The following is a 25,024-nucleotide window of genomic DNA, read 5'->3' on the forward strand; positions in this document are numbered from 1 at the left end:
AGGAAATATATTGTGTTTAAGGAGAGAAAGGTCATCATTCTTCCGAACAATGATGCTTATTGTTGGTAAGCTCATTGGAGTTTAAAACCTGCACTCTGTTCTGTTTGTAGTAAGAGGCATGAATTTTGTAGTTTCCAGTTTAACGAATGAACTGCACCAGTCCAGTTGGAATTTTGATTGGAGAAGCAGGAGGTCCTTGAGTAATAAGTTTAAAATCTAATATGGTCGTGTGCACAAGACACACCGTGTGTTTAAATTCAGGGGCTGCATTCTTTGAAGGACCTGCCCACCAGGTCGATGCAGGCCAGATCATTTGTCCACTGAGAAAACTGGAAATGAGAATGAGGTTGGTCTTCTAAACTTATTAATGATAGTCACCTAGCAAACACAGACTAGTAAATATGGAGCTTGAAATCTTGCTGAATTATTTTATTCATGTAATCCTTTTAAACAGTGAGGCATTAATGAATATTTTTGCATTACTTGGACATTTTTCACAATGTGAGTGAAAATGACAAAAGCCTATTTAAAAACTTCTTTTAAATCAAATATGTGACATACACACAATGTCAGTTCCTTTAAAGTTCATGTTTGTCAATGACTAAACAGATAAGAACTTTGAAAAGCAATTAATAAGTGAAAAATGTTCATTTACCAAGGTGCAGCCGAGGAAGTTTCTTGTTTGCGCTGCTCTGCTGTGGCCTGACACTTTTATTTTGAAAATCAGAAAAGAAAGTGGTACATGTGTATTGAAGCTGCCTTGACTTCTCCCTCCCTCACCGGTGTGACCGAACCTTCTTCTCTGAACTCGAACCGAGTGGTCGTCGCCACGTCCTGCTCCGCACGCGCTCGCGCGCTTTTCCGTGAGACTTTTTTTTAATTCTTCAATTCTGTTCGAACATTTTCCCACGTCATTTAGAAACTATACAGCGCGTGCAACTGATGCAATGAGCAAGTGACAGGGAATTACCCCCCCGCCCCTTCCCTCTGCTCTGGTCAACCTGCCTCGCTCTTAGTCAGATGAGTTGATTTGCGTCCTCATCAGAAGTTGTTCCTTCACGCCGCGTCTGGTCTGCTCTCCCCGGGCAGCAAGTTTCACCAGGAGGCTCTGAGCTCCAGACGACCAGGTGACGCACAAAGAAAGAAGCTACAAGAAAGGAGACCTGTTTCAAGGTGAGCCCGCTCACTATTGAAGTAGCTGCTCGCTGTAAAAGTGTATTGTTAGTGTCGAGCCGTTGAATTTTGAGTGTACTGTGTCTTTTATTATGATACATAAAAAGAGCTGTAAACTACACACACACACACACACACAATGAGCAAGAATTAATTTTTTAACACTGAAAAATTGTTTAACCTGCTGTTAAACAAAGAACGTAATAGCTAATTAGCTAGAATTTATTAAGTTTTTTGGGGGCGTTGACACAAAAAATAAATAATCTTTAGGCACTTACTGTGCAGACTACTATTATTAAGTAACAGTAGTATGACAAGCTGGTATTAGCTGCTTAATTAGTTGGGGTATCTGTTGCTGTAGCTAGGCTGTCTGGGTCATTTCTGTCCCAAACTGTCAGCCAACCGGGACTGTACAGCAGCAGGTGTGGTAGGGGCTGTGATATAATATAATAATAAAAAGCAATTTATATTTCTTCTTTTATTATTCTAAATTAGGTAAAACATTAATTGGTAGCATAAAAAATATGCCTCCTAAATATAAGGGTGCATTTCCAGGTTTTCAACCAACGAATGTTTTTAAGATATAAGGTTTTAAAAAGAGTTGGTAACCTAGTTGCTCACATTTTCTTGTTTGCATTTCTTAGTGTCTAAAGTTATCTAATTGAGTTGACAGAGAAAGCGATGCAGCATGGAGAACAAGGAATCATTTAGCAGCAATAGCTATGTTAGTTTATTACCGGTCCATTCTGACCCCTGTCTGGCTGCCAAAAATAAAAAGCTCGGGGTGAAACTAAGTACACACCCAAGACATTTGTACACAGTAAATTCCTATGTGTTTAAAGGAAGCGAACAGCGTTCATACGGTTCTAACCTCCGCTCTTCGTTCAGCTGGAGGATGTGGTTTCCGCCTGTGCCAAGGTGTAGAATCAAAAGTCTTCACTGGCAATAAGCTCAAGAACAACAAAGGTGTGAAACGAGGCCAATTACCCATTTGAAAGACTCCTAAAGGAGCACATGCAGATCAGAGATGTCGCTTGAAACCGAAAGTGAACAAATGTTAAAAAAAAAAAAATTCTCATCTTTTGAAATGCAAATGTTAGCAGTGACTCATAGCAGATCACCTCTTTTCTTTTGTGCTGACTTCATTTTTTTTATAGTGAGGGAAAGAAAGCATTTGATGGCAAACTAAAAGCCTTTTAATCCACACCTATGTACACTCTGGGAGTGATTGAGGTCTAATTATTTGCTGGTTTTTGTCTGGAAGCGAGGTAGTTATTGATTTTTTTCTCAGCCACAAAGGGCTTATCTGCAGCATTCCACCTGCTCCTTCAATTTCCTCCCCAAAGACGCAGAGCGGAGAGCATTGTGCATCACTATGGTGCTTTCCCAAAGAATGCAGCACAAATGCATCTGAGGGTGCATCCCAAGACAGCAACATTGACCTCAGAGCTCCGTGTCTTGAGTTTGTGTGGAGGAAAATATGCTTATTTCTGTCTCGGCCCAGTTTGGCAGCAATGTCTTGTTTTGCTTGCTGCATGGGAAGAGATTGTGAGTAAATTTTCACTTTGATCACTGAAATCCCAACTTTCATGAAGACGTTTGGTGTCATTGTCACATGGCACCTTGTCAGCCACAGCAAGCAGCAACAGAAAAGAAAGATAGCCAAGATAACCAGGCATGCAGAAGGGATCGGCGCTCCTCCCTCAGCGGTGCTTCTGGCTGAAGCACTGTGAGCTCAGCACTATCCTTCAGGGAAGAGTTCTCTTCAACTCTACAAAATGCTAATTTGTTTGCTATAAGTATGGCTTTAATGAAATACATAGTGCAAGAAGGAAGATGAATTCTCCCACCTTCTCTCCATGGATACCTTGTGCAGTGTTTGAGGACTATGCATGTGTTTGCCTGTGCTGTTTGAGCTCGTCTATTAAAACAGGCTCTGAATCAGCCCATGATCTTTGACCTTTATTCACGCTCGCTGTCACTTCAGCTCTAATGCCTGAGAACAAAGAGCTGCTTTTGTCCCCCAGATTCCTCTTCCTTGTGCATTCTTCCCTGCACCGCCGTGTAGACTGGAAAACTGCTCCAGGACAGTCATCCAGACACTTTGTACTGTAAAGCAGGGCTGGGCAACGTGACAATCCTAAAACATTAGAAAATGTCGGCCAGGTATTGATATTGAGATCATCTATCAGGCCCATTCTATCATTCTATAAACTCACTCAGTTGAGATGAAACGCTTACTGGTTTCAATGGTTCCCATCAGAGTGTAGCAGAAGGAGATTGAATGTATCGTCTGTGAAGACAGCGGCAGATGACAATCAGAAGGCGGAGGCGTTTAAATTTCCAGAGAGCATCAAGTGCAGAGAGTTGGGCGATATGTCTGGAAAACGTATCATGATATAAGCAATTCATATCAGTCAATATTAGTGATGAGATTTTTTTTATTTTAAGTGTCCAAAATGCAGCCAAACTAATGAGGTGACCTTTCGTCTTTTATCCACAATTTCCTCTTAACTTGTTGGTGCATTAAGTGAGCTGCATAGACTCCCACGGTTTGCGGTTCAGATTTCATTGTCCAGCATACTGATTGGCTACATTTCTCTTGACAAATTCCTTCGTTTCCCACAATCTGAATTAGTTGAAATAATCACAATAAGCAGTAATTCAACAAAAATACAACATTTTGGTTCCATTTTCATGATTTATTGTTTTTCTCTTTTCTCTTTTCCTTTCTACCAAAACCTGGATGGCAACAGTCTGCATTCTGGTCTGTTAGTCTCAAGTGGATTTTCTTGTTTACAGAAACTTTATAATTCATTCTATTTTTTGTTTCTGTTGTTTTGTTTATATGTATTAGATATTTAAATGTTTGTTAGAAGGTAAAGCTTATTCATCTTTGAGTGGGCCTACTTTACTATTATGCCATTGTCATTAATATTATTGTTTAACTCAATAACTTCAGGAACAATTTATGTGCGGCAAAATTTGTTTTCTAGATGACAGGCCTCGCCCCACCATAACTTAGGGCATGGTAATTTACCATAAAGCTCACGCTAAATATGTTGTGAAATCATATTTTCATAATGTGCCAATCCTAAAATGCAGAGTGTAACGGAAAGTTTTCAAAATGTCCTGCAGACGAGGCATCAGAAAGGCTGTCAGATTGCAGAGACTGACAGGAAGTGGTATTTTCAACCCTAGTTCCTTTAGAGTCCCCATGACCATATATATAATTATATATGAATATATATATATGGTTTTTTTTATATATATATATATAAGCAACTCATGACTGTTGATGTCACTTCTTAGACACTTCTGCTTAATGGTTATTGTGGTTGTGTTTTTTTCTCAGGCTTTGAACATTTCGCAAGTGATGCTTGAATTTCAATAACTTGAGGTATTTGCAGTAAAACAGACCATGTAGCATCTCACACTAGGTCTGAATCAAGGGGAAGTTGATTACCACCCCAAGGGACCTTTATGTCAGAAACACAGAGGAGCCATTTGTTCAATTTGTTCAAATCTGGGCCATAATCCAAGACTCTAGTCAGTTTAATGTTGGCAACTCAAAACTATCTCTACAGTAGGGTTAGAAACAGAAATTGGCCTTGTATATATTCCATAGTGTTTGTATGTTTTGAATGGTTTTTCCTTCAGGTAATTTCATTTCCTCCCCATTGTACAGAAGCATAGATGCTGGAGATTGAAATGACATACAGCGGCTTGACTGTGAAACATTTATCATGGTTCTCTGGGGCTTAACTGAGTGAAAACTTGATGCAAAAAAGAAAACAGTGGGACTTTCAGTACATCAGGTGGTGACTGTCGAAACTCAGCACATTTTTAGCTAACTGAGGACTCAGGCTGTTTTCTCAGGTTAGAGGTGTGATAAGGACTGTTTGCTATACAAACATCAATATCATTAGGACAAGAATAAAGCAGTTTTGTTTCATATTGTAATTTTTGAAAGACTTATAAAATTGAAAATAAATGACCTTTAGGTTCTCCTATACCTGACTTTGCCTGTTGACTATTGTAGGCGGCACCAGGAGCGCCTGCAGACAGACGAATAGAATTTGCTTTTCTGTCTTTATTGTTTAGTCTAATTTGTAAAAAAAAAAAAAAAAAAAAAAGAAAAAGCAGGCTATGCAGGAAGATAAGTGTGTGTGCGTGTGTGCATGCGTGTTGTGTGTGTGTTGCATTGTGTGTATCAGATCTGGGTGATAAATCATTCCAAACGTTTTTGCGTTAAACGATAATATTGTTGTTTTGAGTTCATTTTCAAGGAATGTAATGGTAAAATAATACTGCAAGGGCACATTCTAAAAGATCAATAGACTTTAAATCATAATGAACATTTAACACGAGAACTGGAAGACATTCTAAATATCCCAAATAAATAAAACAAATAAAATAAATTTTGACATCTTTGTAAACAAAACTGCGCTCCAAAGTAAGAGCTAGTTGAGACCAAAAGCACCAAACTGAGGACTTTTACCAGTCAGTTTTTGGTAGAAACAGAGTTAAAAAGAGAAAAGTGATAAATCATACCAATGAAAATTATTGAGTTTGTTTGTATATCAATAAATTCATTGATTTATTGATTATTGTGACAGGCCTGGTGCCAAGCACGTCATGCTCATGTAACCTGTGTTTATGTGGGTAAGGTTTGTGTGCCACACACTTGATTCACCATGGGGATGTGGTTGTAGTCATGGGTCAGGTCACAGTTTTGTGTGTACCCTCTAATATCCTGCATGGCTCTTGTAGGATCTGCCAGAATAGTTCTGCATTTACAGAGTCCTCCAGTGAAAATGCCTCTATGTGATTGCTGTACATCATAATCACTTATTTAGAGAAAACAACAGGGAGATATGGCGGCTTTTAAGGCACCGTCCAATGTGCTGCTGGTTCGGTTTTATTGTTACCTAACTTGCACTTCATTCAAACTTCAAACCACATTAGTCTTCGAAACCTTCGAAGCTGTATTGACCCAGATCGCACGACAGGGACGCCTTGCTCTGTTTTGCAAATGTACGTCAGAAAGAGGCAACAGATGACTGGAGCGATAGAAGCATGCAGTGTACAAACTCACCCACACACACACGCGTATCTTTGCAGACTTTTAAGACAGTTTAAAAGACTCAAAATGATTTTCTCCAATGAAAGTATTGATGGCAACAGATTTTTATTGTTTATCCCATCAAATATGCTCACTAGTCACAGAATCCCAGCTAAAGAGAGAGTAAATTATTTTATCTCTCTCCATCTCAGTGACACAAGCCACAAAGTGTGCCACCTTCCTCAGTGTTGCCTAAGAAGGAGTCTGATATTTTCATCTTCTCGTGCATGTGCCCTGCTATATGCTTTACTAAAAGGGAGTATATTCTCTAAAAAGATAAAAACAAAAGTTTTAAAAAAATGTTAAATAATTTTAACAATGTAAAAAACAATGAAAAAGGAATATATTTTCCCAAACAATAAGATAAAGATCAATGTAAACATTAAAAGTGAAAAAAGGAACATACTCATTGCAGCAATGATAAAAATGCGCTCCATTGGGCAGCCCAAAATACAATAATTCTGACATTGTTCAGCTAAAGATGAACAACTTTTAAACCAACTCTACCATAGGTACGGCTGAAAACAAACATAATCTGTTTTCGTTTATTTTGAAATATCTCACACATTTAATTGACTCGTGCCACGGCTCTCTGCTGCCTGCATTTCACGCTGCTCCCACAGCCTGACGTTCAGAGAAACCTGTGAAGACAGCAGGCATGTGTGAGTCAGTCAGACCCCCATACGATGACAGAATTTACTGGAAAGCCCTCTGCTTAATATAGCAAGGTGGTGGGTGAGCCAGGGTGATTTTGTGATTTGCCTGAGTTTAGAAAGAGGATCGCTGTCCTGGCGCGTTGATACGTGAAAGAGAGCAAGCGAAGCATTTCAAGATAAGTGTGCATGCCAGACTTGAAACTGAAGATGTGTGTCTGTGCTTCAGGAGCGCTGCACGATATTGTAGTTTTACATGTGCACGTTTTGCTCCAGTGCTGCTCGTTCTCACAGGCAGGAGCTGGGAAGTGGTTGGAATGAATAAATGCCTTTGCCCTGTAAACCCTTGTCCCTAGTGGGTTCAGCAGGGGTGCTGGTGCCTTTCTCCAGCGAACGTTTCGGGTGAGAGACGGGGTACACCCTGTACAGGTTGCCAGTGTGTCGCGGGGCTTCTCAAAGAGCAATAAACTTTAAATTCTAAAGAATATTTGATACAGAAACTGGAAGATGCTTCAACTATCCAAACTAAATTAACATAATAACAGACAGAATTAATTGGGAAGAGTCTGTAAGCAAAATTGTCTTTCAAAAAAATCAACCAGTAGAGACCAAAGCACCAGACTGAAGACTTTTGTCATCCACTTTTTGGTAGAAAGAGACAAAAGAGAAAAACAAGAAATTAATGAGTTTGTTTTCATTTATGTGATTAATTGATTTGTTGTTTATTGCGACACGCAATAAACAACAAGAAATCCTTGTGAAGGAGGCAGATATGCAAGCACATCTTCAGTTTGTCTTTCATCTATAAGATCCAGAAGATTTTCTTTTAATTGCATTTCCAAAATGGAGTCCAACACGACCAATGGAACTGGCTGATTATTTCTGATTCAGCAAATGTAACTTATAACTTCTGTAGGGTTACTGCATAGCCTACTGAACAGTGCGTTGGTAACAAATGAATTTCGCAGGACGCAGTCTTCTGCATTCTGCAGAGCGACAGCTGGGGTTGGAATTGAGAACTTTGAGTTGTAGCGATAACCTTGTGATCCCGTCACAGCGTTTACACTTTCCAACCACTTCAAAGTCAGAGAATGTTTCTGACATTCACAGATAGATTCCAATGAAGACTACGAGATGATGTTTTGACAATTGTATTTTTTCAAGGAAAAGGTCAAATTGACACCGCCCTTGTTTAAATGAATGAATAAACAGTAAATTAGAGAAATTATTACTCTTATCTCATGCAAAAATGAAAAGCATAGAAATAATAAAATGAGTCAGTTTTAGTGAAATGTTATGAGTTCTGGTAAATTACTTCACTTGTAACATGGGATAAATGTCTTGTTATAAGTGAAATAATTTGCTAGTACTTTTAAAATCAATATTAATGAGTTATTTATTTTAAAAAAAGCTCCTACGTGTTGTTGAAAAGTCACTAACAAGTTAGTTTTGTCTTATTTATTTTTGGCCTAGAAACTAGGCCAAAAATACTTGACAAGATCTTGTGTTTCTGCAGTGCAGTTTGTAACGATGGCTCCTTATTGAAAGTTTAACAGACCTGACTTGAGCTTTCACTGTTCCCACATGGTTTTTTTAACGGGCTCCTGTCAGTTAGTGTGTCTGTATTTCTAACCATTCCTTATCACAACAGAGGCAGAACAACCACAGGAAGTGACAAAGGGAGTTTTCCTTTGAATATAAATTCCAGATAGCGCTTTAAAACCAGTATTGTCCCAAATCTAGATGGCCACCATCACAGCTCAGGCATTCATCAAAATGACATAATGTGTAAGAAATGCACATTTATGGTGTATGCACCTTTTGACAACGCAACAAATCTGTTCCCCCACATAAATTTGACTAATCTAAGTATTAAGACTGGAGTTAGATATTGGTATTGTGAGCTGTTGCTATGTAGCAAGTTAGAAATGGACAAGTCCCTGGTTTGGAGCAGAGCCTCTGTGCTGTATGAAACCGCTGCACGGCTTCCTCAGGAGGCTTTTGTCTCCGTCTGTGGGTTCGCAAAGCAGCCGTTTCTCAATCTGTAACCACCTAAAGTGGAGTCGCTATGTCACATATTTAACAACAAACCAGAAGAGAGTGTATTGTAGTTGGGTAAAGTTTTGCATATGTACAGTAATCTGTGTTTTATGGTTTTTCGCTGTGGATTGGCTTCATGAAGAGTAATAAACATGACACTTGCATAAAAATCCATTCATTAATGAGAATGGGAATGTTTTGCTTCAACGGCACCAAAAAGCACTACAACCAATATGTATTTGACCTGACCTCAAGTTCTCCTCATTTATCAGGTGTGTTTCCTAGTGTACTTGTCTATATATAGATGTCTGACTCCTCCATGTCTGAGTGACTAGGTATTGTTTCTTGCCTCTGTAGCATTTCATCTCTTTTCTTTTCTTTCTGTTGCTTGTCCTTCTGCACTGTCTGTGGTTGAACCAGTTCCTGTCTGTCCTGTGATGTTTTGGAGATCTGTAACTGCTCCGTTTCACCTCCACAATCGTCTGCATCTCTTTCCACAAATGCTGTCTGTCACACACGTAGTACAGAAACCCAGAGTGCTCCCTTTAGCAGCCTCTGCTTTGTTTTCAGACTTAAACCTGCAGCTGTTTGTGGAGTGCAGCTTGTTCACCGGCACGTTGGTGATGAGCATCTAGCGCGTTGCACTCGGAAGTTAGTCTGATGAGCTGGCATCTTGGGCTGAAACCGAGAACACTTCAAGCAGCAGACTGTACATGTGACGGGTCACTTTGCAAGTACGTCTGGTAGGAACTACATGATTCTCTGAAAGTATGATGCAACCTGGTGTATTTTTATTCAGAGGCCTTCTTTGTCGGTATTGAGGGAGACGTGGTTTCTGCTCAGTTTTCACATCCTCATCAAATTTTTTAACTCTTCTTCAAAATATCTACATGTTCTCCAATGAGTCCGTGTGAACAGCAGTGTCCTCATGACAGTTAAGGGGCTTTAATGACATCATTGTCACATGTTTGCGTCAAAACACAGCAGTAAAGACGCCTGGGATGTCAGCTTGTGTTTTCTCTATGCTTCGTTTGCTCCTTCTTTCCCTCTAAACCTTTTCCTTCACCTTTCACTCTTTCTTTTCTCCTTTATTTTTTGTCTCTGCGTCCATTACATTTGAAATAAATTAGAAGCTATTTATAATGCAGTTTTACATATAAGTCAAGTGGAACATCATGGTGAAAGCTGTAACGCTCCACTTGTGAAAGTAAATCTATCTGGCCTCACTTTGACAGTCAGACAACAATTCCGAGTGCAGTAGCGCCATTCATTAGAACAAGGGATCACCAAAAGAAGGCCCTATTCACCAAGCACGCCACTGGTAATGCACTCTACTGGTTCTCCTCCTACAGAGGGAACATGTGCATACCTGCCTATTTTATTAACACTTTTTCAGTTTTACAGTTTCAGTGGAAACTTCTACTTTTGCAGTAAAGTTCTATCAGGCTACACTACCACCCTCCTTGAGAAAGTAAAAGCTGCCTGCTAAAGGGAGGCGGCGAGAACGATCTGCTGATGCATGTAGGAGCCTGACTGTTAAAGGGAAGGCCTGTTTCCATTGATAAGAGCTCATAAGGGTCCTTGTGTGTATTTTCAGCCTGAGTTCATTTGTATTCAGTGATATAACAGGAGAGATAACAGGTCAGGCCGCTGGATAACAATAGTATCATTAAAAAAATGTTGCATTATGTCAAATATGAGGAACCTCAGGATACTTTTTGTTTTATTCAGGAAGTGTGTCTGCACAAAAAGGCAATTTAGAGTTTTTTTTTTCTTCTTTTCAGATTTGCCTTTGTAAAGTCAGGAACTGACTTTTTTTATTTTCATTGAACCCGGTGGTTGATGAGCAGCCACTTTTAATTTATTTGATGAATGCCACTCTACTTGCAAACCACAGGTTTGTTCCTTTTGTTTCTCACTGTATTTCACTTTTTTTGCATCTCTATCACAGCTGTCAGCCATGAAGACCCGAGTGGCGGATCATCTAACGACTGTGTTTTTTATCATCAGCCTCCTGACAGCAGGTAAGACCACAACTTTGTCTATTCTCAGCTCTTGCTTCAGCTCACTGTGGTGCAATGCAACGAATCCAAACATTGTTGACTTCTGGCATTAGTGATTTCAATGAACAGAGAAAAATTTGACAAAAAATAATGAGAAATAACAGAAATAAGTCTTAGTATCTATATTTTTCCATTATTTTGTGCTTATGCTGTTTCCATCAGAGCAAGTTCCTCTCATATCTGGGTTCAAATCCATTCAAACTGGGAAACTTGTACATATTGTATGCAGACTAGTGTGGTTGACTGGGTTTTGATGGCTTAGCATTAATAAACATAGCACATGCAACCAATAAAACAGCATTTTTATTTAGAAATTTTCTGTTATGGCTACACAATAACTCAGAAGACTGACAGTTGTCAGTAGACAGTCTCTGACACCCTGACAACAAGGCTCAACTATCAAAGCTCATCCACTTGTTCAAGCATATTAATAAAAGTGCAAGGGAAAAAACATCGCCACTTTAGAGCATTTTGAAGTAAAAAAACATTCAAAACGCTCTATTGTTTTGAATAGAGATATTATGACAAGTGTCTCACCAAGGTTAAGGAGAAAAGAACATGGCTCAGGAGTCCAAATTCTTCTTTTCAAATGAAACTAAACTAAACTCAAATGAAGTTGTATTTCATGAGGAAATCAACTTCTGGAGGAATAGTGGAGAGGAACAGAATCTACAAGGGTTGATGACTTGAGGAGCATTGCTAGTGTTGGTTTCCCCAAAGTCAGACAAGGAGTCATTTCATGCTGAACGGCCTTATAGAGGCAATAGCTGCCAAGGAACACACCTCCTACTTTAATGACCGTGGTGTCATCTTGCTTGGTTTGCTGGCAAACGGGCCTTATCTGAGCCCTGTCGAAGCAACCTGAGGACTCTGCTCATCCTCAGCAGAGTCCCAGGATGAGCTCCTTCATGCCAGTGAGGCAGGAATTCTTGCAAACGGAGTCCTGAGTTGTTCATTAAACACACATTTCTGCATTAAAACTCCCTTTTTTATTGACCGAGTCTTTTGTAAGATTCAAAGTTTCTGAAAAATTTGAATCCTTCATTATAAAAATGAAGAGAAATAATGTTGTGTGTCGTATCCTCAGTGTTTTTAAATATCAGACAGAAATTAAATAACCAAGCTATTTTTGTCAGCAATCGTTAGAGTTATAAAAAAACAGTCCTGTTTACTATGATCTGCTTTTCGACTTTGTCCTCAGTAATAGGTGTGGTCACTATCTCTGCTGACACATTTGAAATCTTCTTGACCTCTGTGCTTTTCACTTGTGCAATCACTATTTCAAGAATTATTTGCAAAATGATCTTTTTATTCTTTCTTGAGTAAAAGTGAAATAGGAATTCACATCACTCAGAACTATTATTTACTCACTAATCCAAAACTTTGGGAAACACCCTTTTCCTAAAGTCGCATCAAATCATTCAGAGATAGAAATGACTAAATATAATAAATCATTGCAGCTTGTACAGCATATGCTTCTGCGCTTTGTGGTCACTGAGAATGACCAGCGTGATTTCAATGTAAATTGCCATCGCTGTATCCATCTGCTCAGTAAATATTCTAATTTACTTTTATGTAGATAACATTTTAATATAAGAAATATATGCAATGTGACAACATTTAATTTCCCTTTGGGTTAAATAAAGCATTTTTAATCAGATTGAACTGATCTGGACATTTATAATCCATGCATTTATTTAATCATTACTTGATTAATGTGATTTATTTTTCAGCTGCAGGGTGCTCACAACATCTCTATCTTACTCAGTACAGGAAAGTGGCATATCACAGCTGCTAATATTTACTGACCTATTTTGGAAGGTACAGTCATGCTATTTAGTACATTAAAAGAATCTTCCAATATCACAGTTTAAGGGGATTTACAGTTTAACTCTGCTATATTAATATAGTATCTAAAACTGATATAGAAAGAATATCAACACTCGCCTTGCGATTGGCAGTCGGCATCATTGTTTTACTAAAAGCATTTATACACAAAACAGAGGAAAGTGTGAGACTGGTGTGGCAGTGGGATCTAAATATTACACAGTAGAGGTGTGCATATTTATCGTGATAAATTTCTTACCGTGATAAGAATTTAAATTTATCATTGTCAAGATTACTTCCTGTTGAAATGGCCCTTGCTGTTGGGATAGTAATAGTGATAGACTCTTCATAGTGTTAAGACAGCCATATTCTGAAGAAATGATTACTGCAGCTTTATGAGGTAACTGTAAATTAAATGTGTTAGAAAGTAAATAAAGTTTATCTAAACTCATAGTTCACATCTATAATAAACATATCTGTCTTTTCAGCAGGTTCAAGTGAACATGACCTTTTTCTGGAATTTTGTGGCAAATGGCGCCATGGCAACAATTCCCTGAGCCTGAACATCGACGTCTCTCCAGGTTGTGGTTTGCTGAACGTTTTAGCCAATGAGAGTTCTCTGTCTGTCAGAGGAAGAATCACCGCCAACTGTCATAAGACGGAGGTGATTCATCTCAACAAATATGTTGAGAGGAATCCAGATACAGACTTTTGTCTGCACTGGGAGCCTCTGCTGGACCAGATGATGCTAAAGGTGAGTCAGTAAAAGACCATGCTGGTTGTGTTTTGATAGGTTGAGCTCACATGTATGTCATTGTGTATTTCTTTATTTGTCTTTTAAAAGCCAGTTGTTTAGTTTTAAAAATATATATATTTTCTTTTTAAGGTCGGGGAAAGAAATCTTGTACTTTGCCCTCCTTCACGTCCTGAACAAAACTGTTGCACAGATTTAAGTAATGAGCCCAACATGCCTGAAGCAAAATATGGTATCGACAAAGGAAGAGTCCGAACTGATAACTACGCAGATAAAACATTGGAAGGCTACAGCTTCAAGGGAGCGATCACCAACTGCAGTAAGATTGATGGATGGATTTTATTAAGTGAAACATGTACAAATGGGTTGAAGTTAGCAACATAAATTGTTCATTAATCACATGTTTAGCTGTTGTACATTTCATTGTTTAAATGTGTTCATGTGAACTAAGTGACCCAATCCTATAACTTCTTCCTCTACAGAGAACTTGTGTGACCTTGTTAACCAGACCTCTGTCAAAGGGTACGTTTTTTTCCACCCATCTGTCACATTTCATGACAGTGTTTTAGACAACACCCTTCCTCATCTGTGTTGGTGTTGACTGCTAATTTCACTGATTAGAATACTATTATAATCAAGGACCCATCTACAAACAGGAAGTGTTGTTTGTGCCTCTCAGATAAAGTTGCTTCTTTTATTTGAAGATGTTTCTGTTGATATTTCTGGGACAGGTTTCACAACACCGAACATCCATGTGCTCAGAAATATGAGAAAGAGATGAAGAATGATTCCAAAAGAGAACGAGTCTCAACAAGTGGACCAAAGCAAAAGGTTTCATATCAACATTATATTTACATTTTCTGAAGAATAGCTAGTCATATGCTCTGTTTTAGAAAACAAAAATGTGAACATTATTACAATTATACTATTGCATCTTCATACTGATATTTTGAGAAGCACTGAAGTAGAAGCTGTCACAACATCTTCAGCCTTTAGTCACAAATCTGTAATAAAAAACACAGACATAAATTGTAAAATGTAAAACTTGCTCTGCGTTATAAAAAATAAACAAAACAACATCATTGTTTTTATCTCTTTTAGTGTTAGCAGTAGTCTGGTACTTTCTGCTGAGTTGGATCACCACCACCAAATTACTGTTATCTAAAACATCCTGATCTTCTTCGAGAGCAGAATCTTCATCCTTCATAACACAAACATATTTAGCAGATTAGCTATGAGGAACAATTAGAGATTAGAGTCGAAACTATAAGTCCAGCAGCTTTACTCTAGATTCAGCTCCTTTTGGGTCACAGAAAGAAAATAACAACAAACCAGAAACGTGGGAACCCACAGCCACAGTTTGCAGGTCGCTTCCCCCCAGTTTGGTTTCACTATGAGCCCACTGCAACACTTCTTCTCTTTGATAATCATAACTAATTAAGCGTTTACTGGCTTAATTACTGTAAATTCCTACATTAACGTGTAGCAGCTGCAGCTCTGTGATGGAATCCATTTATGCGTAAACCGCAACTTCTATTGCTTCTTAAGCAGCTCTGCTCTGACAGCCGTCAGTCGTTTAAAAGTATTTTTCGTTTTTAACTTGTCACTCTGAAGAACGTAACATAAAAATGTTGGTTTTACGTGTTCATTTGTTACAGGCTGCAGCGTTTCAACCACATCAGTAGCAGCATGATTGTATTGCAGATATCACATTTCACCCACATCTTTCTGGAACAAACATACTTTCACACCTTAGAACAACATTTCTTCTGATCTGGGGGAGTGAAAAGAAGTTGCGTGCAACTTGAACTAAAGGTTGTTGGCCGCTGAGAAAACGGTTCGTCATCGAGGAGCGCAGGGTTTAAACGAGCGGGGACTTAATGTTCACTCAAGTAGAGGGCAGTAGTGATGGAGAGGAGAGAAATAGGTGAGAGGTTTGCCACATGAAAGCCAAGTCAAGTAGGGAGCTGGCATTTTCCAGCAAAGTGTCTTAAAATAAAGTCATTTAAAGAAGCAGCTGGCAATTAACAGACACATCTACTCATTACAAGTGTACACAGCAACAAACAGCTGCAGGGTGGCACAGTGATGGGTCTGATAGGCTAAGAAATGTCTTCATTCTCTTGTAGAAAAGCAGTACTCTGCTTTTGTGGCAGGTCTTGACGTGTAAGGGTGTTTTCTTGATTGAGTAGGAAGTAAATGTCTCAACTCTGTATCATGTTTGTGTTGTGTGCATGTTTTCTGTCTGTAGACCTCTGTCACCGTCGACCTCCCTCCTGCCCTGACGAGCAAAGTGTCCGTGACATTCTTTAAGAACATCTCCATGTTCCCACCTTTCTCTCTGTCAGCACATGAAACTGTAAGGAGATCCAATAAGCTTTTAGTTTGCTGTTTTGTCTTCCTACTAAGTCCACTTTCCCTGGTTCTCTGTGTAATGTGGATTTTGAAAGGTAAACATGTCTGTGGGTGAATTGCAGGCAGGCCCTGAGGAAGCCAAACCTCTCATGGATGTGGTGGAAATCTCAGTGGAGAATGAGATCATCGCTGATCTGCCTGAGCCGGTCAAGATTTTCTTTGACCATGATTACATACCTGTAAGTTTGTTTGACTGCTTTGTCAAACCTTCTCTCTAATAGTATTTTTCCACACTTTTATAATAAATCATACAACAATGGTGGTATCAACCAACGTTTATACCAGCTGTTTACTGGTGAAAGAGTAAAACAGAGAAATACATTTTCATTTCACACTTTGTTTTTGCTATTAAAGTTCAGTTGGAAACCATTTAGTTTTCCTTCCGCTTGACAGTAAATGCACAATTTTGTTTTGGACGATCACCAAAAAAATACATAAACATTCAGAGGTTTGTGGTTGTAAGTCTTAGTTTGACATTAAATAAGTTATTGGGTTTTTGTTAGTTTTCAAGGCCCAGTGCACAGTGAGTTAGCGGAGAAAACTGCAGAAGTAGCTTATCTCTAAATTTGCTCACAAAAACAACTTGTTTGTCACTCAGAGAGATTTAGATAACACACCAAAACCACCGGCGGGTTTCTCTCCCGTTTGTACAACACCAGACAGAAACTTCACCTGCTTGTTCTGTGCACCGCACACAGCTGCTCATCAGGCTGCCATACTCGCGTTCATTTTTTTAAAAAAATGGTGACAGGAAACATGCAATTTGTGGCTAATTTTGCAGCAAACATGAGTCCAAAACTATCTGTGAGAATAAAACTTTGTCTTTTTTTTTTTTTTTTTTTCAGGGGAACCTCAGAAGAAAATGTGTTGCCTGGGACACTCACAGAGGTCAGAAACGTTTGAATTGAGATTACAAACTGATCATGTAACACTGTGTTTTATTCAGTAATGATTCCATTCTCTGTGTCATCTCGTTGGTGCAGATCCTTTGGAGGTGAACTGGTTGGACTTCGGATGCAAGACAAAGAGGAAAGGATCATGGCATACAGAGTGCCAGTGTGACCATCTGACTTACTTCACAGTGCTAGTGGTGAGACATGCTGCTCACGCTTTCTTTTTTTTTTAAATCAAAGAATCAGACAGAATTTTACTTCTCTTATACATAAAAGTGAATTTATACACAAAAGATTTTCTTTTTTACTGCACAACAACAATTGCACTGTTTTTTTGCAGCAACTGGAGCCTAAACCAGTGCGCCACCTGTTGGCACTTACTGCTATTACATATGTAGGCTGTGCAGCGTCCTTCATCAGCTGCATCGGGGTCATCGTGTTTTTCTGCAGGAACAGGTGAACCAACTCTGAGCACTTTTAGAGTTTCTAAAAGTTTCACTTAGGTGGATTTAGGACTTTTCAAACTTTGTGGTTAATTTATTTTAGGTCCTACATGAGTTGGGAAAAAATGATTCAGGAAATGAATTCTCTTTACTGCAAATCAATGGAGTCTTGTGTTTCAGCAGTGACTTTCATGGAAAACTGGTGTCTGCTACTTTGAGCTCTTTCTAAATATCTCTAGCAGAGCTCTGTACCTCTGTGACAAGCCTTCTGATTGGCCAGAAATACCGCTTCAAAAGTAGAACGCCTAGTTGTGACTGGTTTATAGTCAAATGTCTTTTTCACTTTTAAATCACTGATATATTCACACATCCATGCATTTCTGTAACCAAGGCCATCGGTACATTTTGCAGCTAGAAGGTTGATAAAATCTTGAGAGAACTCATCACCCCTCAATTTGGATAATGAGAAACATTTTCATACCTCATCAAGAAGCAATAATTAATACTTTGCTTATTTGTATATTTGCTGTACCATTCCACCATATTGACTTGTTTATTTGTATTTGCTGGTATGTGTGGATTAGTTGGGTTGTTATTCACATCTGGTATGAGATTCATGTCAATAGAGCCTCTAGAAATACTTAAACTGAACAAAATAAAACGTTGGTCTGTTCAGCTGTTTTTTCCCCTGTTGTTTTCTCCTGTGTTTGTTCTTTGCCAACCTGCTTGTGTCTCTTCCTGTGTCCCGTTAGGAGACGGACCAAAGAGCAGTCTGTAGCCATCCACCTGGGCTTAACTCTGGCCCTGGCCCTCCTCAGCCTGATCTTCTTCTTTACTGGGGTTCTGGCCAATGTGGGAGGTGACAATGTGTGCACCTGGGTGGGGGCCTTGCTCCACTACGCCCTGCTCAGCTCCCTCACCTGGATGGGGATAGAAGTGCTTAACACCTTCTGGTTGGTCTACATGGTGTTCAGACCCTCCCCGCGGCCCTACGTTTGGTACCTGATTGGTTTTGGTGAGAATGGAAAGCATTATTTCACTGTCTGACCTTTGACTTAAAAGTCATGTTCATGTTTAACCTGTTGAACATTCTGTCCCAGTCCTCCCAGTTGTTCCTGTTGGTATCCTGGCTGGTGTGGGAGATATTTATGGAATGGCAGAAATTGAACAGGCTGATGACGAAGATGATCCTTATCGGATGTAAGCTTTCTCACATCTGATTCAACATTTCTGGGTGGTAAATAACGTGCATGTCTGCCAGAGCAGTGTTTTTCATATTGTGGGGTGCGGCCAGAGAGCATTAGAGAGGCCTCAGAAAGGGAAACTGGAAAAAAAAAATCTAATAAATTTGAATTATAAATTTGTAATTATGTTTTTTTAGCATTAAATCGAATCTGTTTTTTGCATCACAGCTATAAAATATAAGTTAAAATTCTAAATTAGGTTTAAAATAGTCTTCCTAGTCAATTGTATTTCTATTTTTAATAATTGTATTTAGTTATAATCTTGCACGATGTATTATGATTAACATTATTGTTGATCTTGTTCTTTATACATCTTTAACACTTGTTTATCTTTAGTCTAAACCTGCTCACCTTGGTCCTGCTGTTATATCTGAATGATTCTCCTGTGGGTTTTTTTACTCATTGGAAAGTTATTTGCTATACTGCTAGCGTTGCTCCTCAGGCTAGTCAATAAAACTAAGAGAAATCATTTCAAAAGCTACTGGAGTCCGTAGCCTGGAGCTAACACTGTTTGAGAGGCTGCGGAATGGAAAAGTTTAGGAACCCATAAAAGTTGAATTCAGGATCATTCCCTTTGACTTATGTTTTTGTTTTTTGCAGGTGCTGGATGAAACTGAACGAACAAAACGTCTTACTAGCTCACTGCTTCACCACCATGGCCCTGCTAGCTGTCCTGGTGTCTTCTGGCGTCTTGATGCTCTTCCTGGTGTTCCGGGAGATCCGCACCAGGGACGAGTGGAAGCAGAACCGGGTGGCTTTCCTCAGCATCTGGGGTCTCAGCTGCCTCTTTGGAGTAACCTGGGGTCTGACCTTCCTGAACATTGAGCCACTGTCAGACTTTATCCTCTTCCTCTCCTGCTTCCTGAACTCCTTTCAAGGTTTGTGTCAGTGGTGAACATCCTGTCCTGTTTGCACTTTTTATGGTTAGTTTTTGCTAAAGCTCAGGGTTTATTATCTCGTGTGATTAAATTCAGTTTTTTTTTTTTTTTACTATTTTAATCTGTTGATGCACAGGGACACTCATTGTTGTCTCAGAGAGATAAGTTCCATTGTATCAGTGTAGGAATGATGGAGTGTTCTTGTCTAATCAAGGTCACTAAAAACTGCTTCCTCTCAGATGAACCACACAAGATTTTCATCCAGAGCTAAAAGTTGTTTTCAGTTCGCTTTCTGTCAGTAACATTCCTTTTCATGAGAATGATTAGCACTATCCTTCCTTAAAGGGAATTTGTGAATGTATTGAACACAAACAGAATATAACAAGCAATCCAAAAGTAAAAAAAAATAAATAAAGAACAGTAGTGAGTATTTAGCATGCAGTCAGCATTTATATTTCTTGTCCATATTATCCTTTGAATTGCTTCGGGTCAGTTCTTTCTTCATATTCTGCTTTCATTACCTTCTCATAAATCATTTTGAACCAAACCTGTGACCTAGAGACTGAATCCTGTTTCTGTTTCCAGGTTTCTTCCTGATGCTGAGGTTCTACATGATGAACTGGGTCCGGAAACAGGCTAACAGGTCGGTCCTAGGCAGCACCAGCTCCGGGTCCGTCAAGCAACACATGCTGCAGACGACCGAGAAGAGCTAGCCGCTCCGGGGTCAAGACATGGATCATTGTACCTGACAAGAACCAGTCCAGAATCAGAGTTGAGCTCAGTTTGTGATGTTCTTACAGAAAACAAGTAACAGAACAAGCTCTGGCTGAACCAATAAGATCCTTTCAATCACTATGAGGCAGAACTAAGTGGTAGGACCACTGACTCTAAGTCAGTGGTTCATTCCATTTCATCTGATGATGAAATGATATGATACTCCTAACATGCTACTGATATCTTGTTCCATTTCAAGGGCTTCTCAGAGACCAAAATCTATTATTTAAGCTTTTCTTTATCAACTTTTCTTCAACATATTTTTATTAAATGTACCTTGTAATAATATATCAGTTATATCACTTTTTTTCAGCAAAGAACAAGTGATTGTGTCGTGTGTGGGTTCGGTTCTGACAGCAGATTGTTTTCTAATGGACCTGCTTCATTTAGATCCTGGAGCTTTTCACAAAACCCCAACATCATCTAACTTCTGGCATATAACTGGTCTGTGAAAACAACCAGATGTTCCATGAATAAAGATACTGCCAGAATCTGACCATTTTCAGCCTGATGGACGCTGACAGCTGGGTCTGAACATATTTTTGCTGTCAGTGAGACAACAAAGTCTACTCTATAAAAAAGTAGCTAAAATGCTCATTTTATTTGAAATGCTAACGTTAGCATAATGGCTACTACAAGCATGTTGATCACACGCTTTGGTGTGGATAAATTGTCAGGGGAATTCACAAGTGATGCTACATTCTAATATCAGACTGTTTTTAATGTCCGCTCTCACACACACACACACACACACACACACGCACACACACACGCACACACACAGTGTGACATCGCGTCTGATCAGAAGATAAATAATCGAGGATTGTTTTTGACTGTAAGGTTGCATAAATATGTACAATTCCATAATTATACTGTGACTCAGCTAAATTCTGCCTCACCTGAGAAAAGCCGAGGAAAAATGAAAAGAATCGCTGCTTCCTGTAGCCACAAGGTTAAAAAGTAACATCTGGATCTGGGTTTCTGTAGAAGTGCATCCCAAGCTTACTGTAGATGTGGATGCCGATGTGACGTCCAGTCATTTGGCAGGAATGACTTTGGTCAGACATTTTAAAGAAGCACTGATGGGAAGTTATCTTATTCATTTTTCAGGAAAGAGAATATTTAACAGATGTGTTTTTTTTTTCCTGTTTGTAATAAGGAAACGATGGTGTTGACTTTTTAGTCATCACTGCAGTCATCACATGGCTGTGAAGCTACAAGATAATTCTTGGTTCCCTTCAATAGTTTTGGTTCTGTTTTGGATTAAAGAACTGAAAATACAATATAAGCAAATTTCTTTTGTCTCTGCTTCATTATATTCACATTGAATATATAATCTGACCCTCATTTGAGACGCAGGCGATATTTTTTACGCAGGGATATTTGTGAATAAAGAGAAAATCAAGCTTGTGCGACGAATCCTTCGTCTGATGAAAACATGATAGAATGCGGTTCTTTTAACGCATTACTTCAGTTGTAAACTAGACCGGTAGATGTATGAGTTGCGGGTAAGAAAGAACCCGCCTCCCAGTTCCTCAGGAAGTCCAAACTCAGGCCCGGAGCCTGAGCTGCAGAATCCCTAGGCTGGTTCTAGTTGAAGATTAAACTGCTTTACTTCAGGTTCAGAATCATTTCGAAACGTCGTTAAACTTTATTACAACACAAAAACATGAAGCTTAATGTCTGTATGCTACTGTGCTCTGATTAGATGTTATCATTGAAAATAAGCTTTTATATTTCAGATGTTTCTTCATTTTGTTCAGTGCTTTTGTCATTTATAGTTGAATAGTGAAATAGCACTTTAGACTGCTGTTGTGTTGCTTAGCCTCAGTTAGTTTGATGTACACCCAGTGGGCATTAGTGATGAAAAATGAAATGTTTTATACAGAAAATGTGATGTGTTTTGGTGTATTTCAAGAAGAAGAATAAAGTATGGAATGTGTTTTAAGTTAAAATAAAAAATGTACTGCTCCAGAAATAATTCAATCCCCACATTTAGAATTTTGGTGAATAAATTATGTTCCTTCCCAGAAGAACACACATGTTTTTGGATGCTATGGTGTTTGCACTTTTTTATTTTGAAATAATATTTTGAGTCAAATCCTTATGTAAATCTGGCCTTTTTGTATATGTCTGTAAGGAGTATTAATAAAACATTTTATATTAATGTAAAGAAGAACTTGTTTTAGTTTTTGTCTCATATTCTCCTCCTTGCCCATTTTTTTTCATTAATGAATAAACACTTCAGACCCAGAAGTTGCTGACTTTTATCATCACTGAGAATAGCTTCTCATGGATGTTCTGCCAAAGAAAAGAAAAGAAAAATGGAAGAAAATGTACAATGCTTGTAGAAAAATCGTCCAAAGGACCAATAGCTGAAGATGGTGCTTCAAAGTCTAAACTGAAGAATATGAATCATTTTCCCTTCATAAATATGCACCAAATTGTGTTAATCTCATAGAGATCTAAATGAAATATATTTACATTTGTGTTGTGAATATGATAAAATGTGTAAAATTAAACCTCTAACCTCTTTGCAAGACATAAAATGTCACCATAATTAGGCTGAAAGGCACATCTGGGGTCTGGTGACATCTAGTGGGAGTAACTGTTCACTACAACTCATCGTAAGGGTTAGTTGCAACTAACCCTCTCTGCTGTTGTTCAAATAAAACTCTTGTTTTATGGTTTCATTTGATATAATTCTGAACAATGGTCAATAAGAAAATATGGAATGAATCAATGATTCCAGAAATGGGTGTGTGCATAAAAATAATAGACAATTTATAAGAAGCACAAACGCTTCAATCAAACATTTACAGTTTGCTGAGTGATGGTGATGAAGGCTAACTTCTGCTGGGAGGAAGGATCTCCTTTAAAGCTATTTTGTGCAGGTGGGATGCAGCAGCCTGTGACTGATGGATCTCTCCAGTTCCACTGCAGAGAGAAGAGCCAGAAGACATTGTCCAACAGCAACGTTGTTTTAGCCAGAGTTCATATCTCCCATCACCTGGGCTGAGGGGACATCTGTTACTTTTTTCATCACCATCATATGAGTGATTGGAAAAAAAGGTTAATTTGTAAATAAATCTAACAGAATAATGAAAAAAGACAAATAGGAAAACTTAAAATGAAACAACCATTCCTTTATTTGAATAATTAGCCGCTCATCTTTTAAAAATGAAGATTATTCAAGTATCGAGTATTGTCTATTTGTCTTTATTTTTGTGTTTTACTTTTGTGTGACCCAGTGAAAACTATATGTTTTATTCCCCACCTGTGTAACAGTTGATGATCATCCAGAACCGTCCTGAGTTTCTGTTCTGAACTGTTGATTTGACACCATGAAACACAAACCCTTCCTCTGCCACATGCTTCTGGCAAAGTCCTAATTACATTTCTCTTCTTCACACACACTTTCTGGGTCAAACTGGGAAGCCCGGAAACATCTGTTAGCATCTGGTACCACAGAGCTACACAAGTCATTATGCTTTAAAAGCTGATAGAGGCAGAATCTCAGTTTGATTTAGGTCTAGATTTTGACGTATCAACACTGTCTGAGTAGTTGTCCTCAACCGTTTTAAAACATTTAAGACTTCAGTAAACGCAGTGATTGCATCATTGCCACTGCTCAACTGGTTAAAGATTCTTCCAACTGGTTAAAGATTCTTCCTGGTTAAAGACTAAGCTTTCTGTCAATATCTCCATGTATTGACAACACAAAACAGATTTAGAATTGATAAAAGTCTGAATGGAAGAGTTGTAGGTTTCTGGCTAGTTGTAGGTTTCTGGATTTTGATGTCAAAATCCAATATGGCTGCCTGGCATACACAACTTAGAAACAGTTACTACCAATTAGTATCTCATATCAGGACACAGCACCGTTCAGCGAATATGTTGCTGCTGCGTCTGAAAGAGCAAAATGCAGAGTAAAGTAGGAGTTTGTGTGGCCAATAGGTAAAGATAGAAGAGGACTCACTGAGTGGAGAATGTCTTCCTGGGAAATGTGGACTATTGAATTCCTGGGACTTGAGATTAAAGACCGGAGACAAGCTCTGACACTAACTCTATATAAAAATCCCAACATATGTGGAAAATGTTCATAGTGTAGACCGGCGGTTTTCAAAGTGTGAGGCGCGCCTCCCCTGGGGGGCGCCAGAGCACATTAGGGTAGGCGCGGTGCGAGGAAAAAAAATAAACCGAAGAAGAAGCTGTCCGCTTGCTGTCTAATGATGTGAGAGAAAAAAATTGACAAATTTTCAGTAAACGTGTTCATCTCCTTCACTTCAGCCTATCTCTGTGAATGTGGGTTTTCCGCTCTCGCAATGATAAAAAGCAAATCCCGGTCAAGGCTGCTGGTTGGAGATGATCTGCGGTTATACCGCTCCACAGTGCAACTCCGCATTAACCGGATTTGCGCATCAAAAGCACAAGCACATTGTTCCCACTAAAACGAAGGTGAGCTGAACAGTAATGTTGCCATGTTGACAATTTAGTTAAAATCATAAATAAAATGACTTACACATGATTCAGGACCGTGGTAGAAAAAAAGGGGGGCGCATAGCGTGCGTAAATGTTTTTTCTTTTGTATGCCTCCGCTCTTTCATACAGCACGCTCTTTTAGCTCGAGATAAATTGTTTGTTTAAATTGTTTAGATGAGCCACAAAAAGAGCTCCACAATTTTGCAACTGTTTAGGTTTTGATTTATTTTTTAAATTTCAAGGAAATGCAACATTTACAG

The 25,024-nt window shown here is 38.8% G+C and overlaps 1 protein-coding gene across 3 annotated transcripts; it reads left to right on the plus strand.

The window, feature by feature from the left end:
• The first annotated feature begins 790 nt into the window (after nucleotides 1-790).
• Nucleotides 791-20,236, plus strand: adgrg1 (adhesion G protein-coupled receptor G1). 3 transcript variants are annotated; one of them, XM_055060082.1, is made up of 16 exons: nucleotides 791-1,173; nucleotides 9,562-9,734; nucleotides 10,943-11,015; nucleotides 13,370-13,635; nucleotides 13,768-13,954; nucleotides 14,118-14,157; nucleotides 14,367-14,466; nucleotides 15,887-15,994; nucleotides 16,113-16,229; nucleotides 16,896-16,938; nucleotides 17,034-17,140; nucleotides 17,284-17,399; nucleotides 18,139-18,401; nucleotides 18,487-18,586; nucleotides 19,231-19,508; nucleotides 20,094-20,236. In XM_055060082.1, exons 3-16 carry the CDS (start codon nucleotides 10,952-10,954, stop codon nucleotides 20,219-20,221), a joined length of 1,917 nt encoding a protein of 638 aa, XP_054916057.1. In that variant the 5' UTR covers nucleotides 791-1,173; nucleotides 9,562-9,734; nucleotides 10,943-10,951; the 3' UTR covers nucleotides 20,222-20,236. The 3 variants fall into 3 exon arrangements, with proteins under 3 accessions (XP_054916057.1, XP_054916056.1, XP_054916055.1); XM_055060081.1 differs by having other exon boundaries at nucleotides 9,562-9,725; XM_055060080.1 differs by lacking the exon at nucleotides 9,562-9,734.
• The last annotated feature ends 4,788 nt before the right edge of the window (nucleotides 20,237-25,024 follow it).

This window comes from Poeciliopsis prolifica, unplaced genomic scaffold, assembly GCF_027474105.1.
Source record: "Poeciliopsis prolifica strain line A6 unplaced genomic scaffold, Auburn_PproV2 SCAFFOLD057, whole genome shotgun sequence".
NCBI lineage: Eukaryota > Metazoa > Chordata > Actinopteri > Cyprinodontiformes > Poeciliidae > Poeciliopsis > Poeciliopsis prolifica.

Excerpts from the sequence above, each read along its gene's own strand:
- adgrg1 (XM_055060082.1), top strand. The coding sequence starts at position 10,952 with ATGAAGACCCGAGTGGCGGATCATCTAACGACTGTGTTTTTTATCATC. Across the intron at positions 13,636-13,767 it reads TGGACCAGATGATGCTAAAG|GTCGGGGAAAGAAATCTTGT; the intron begins GTGAGTCAGTAA and ends TTTCTTTTTAAG. Across the intron at positions 17,400-18,138 it reads GTGTTTTTCTGCAGGAACAG|GAGACGGACCAAAGAGCAGT; the intron begins GTGAACCAACTC and ends GTGTCCCGTTAG.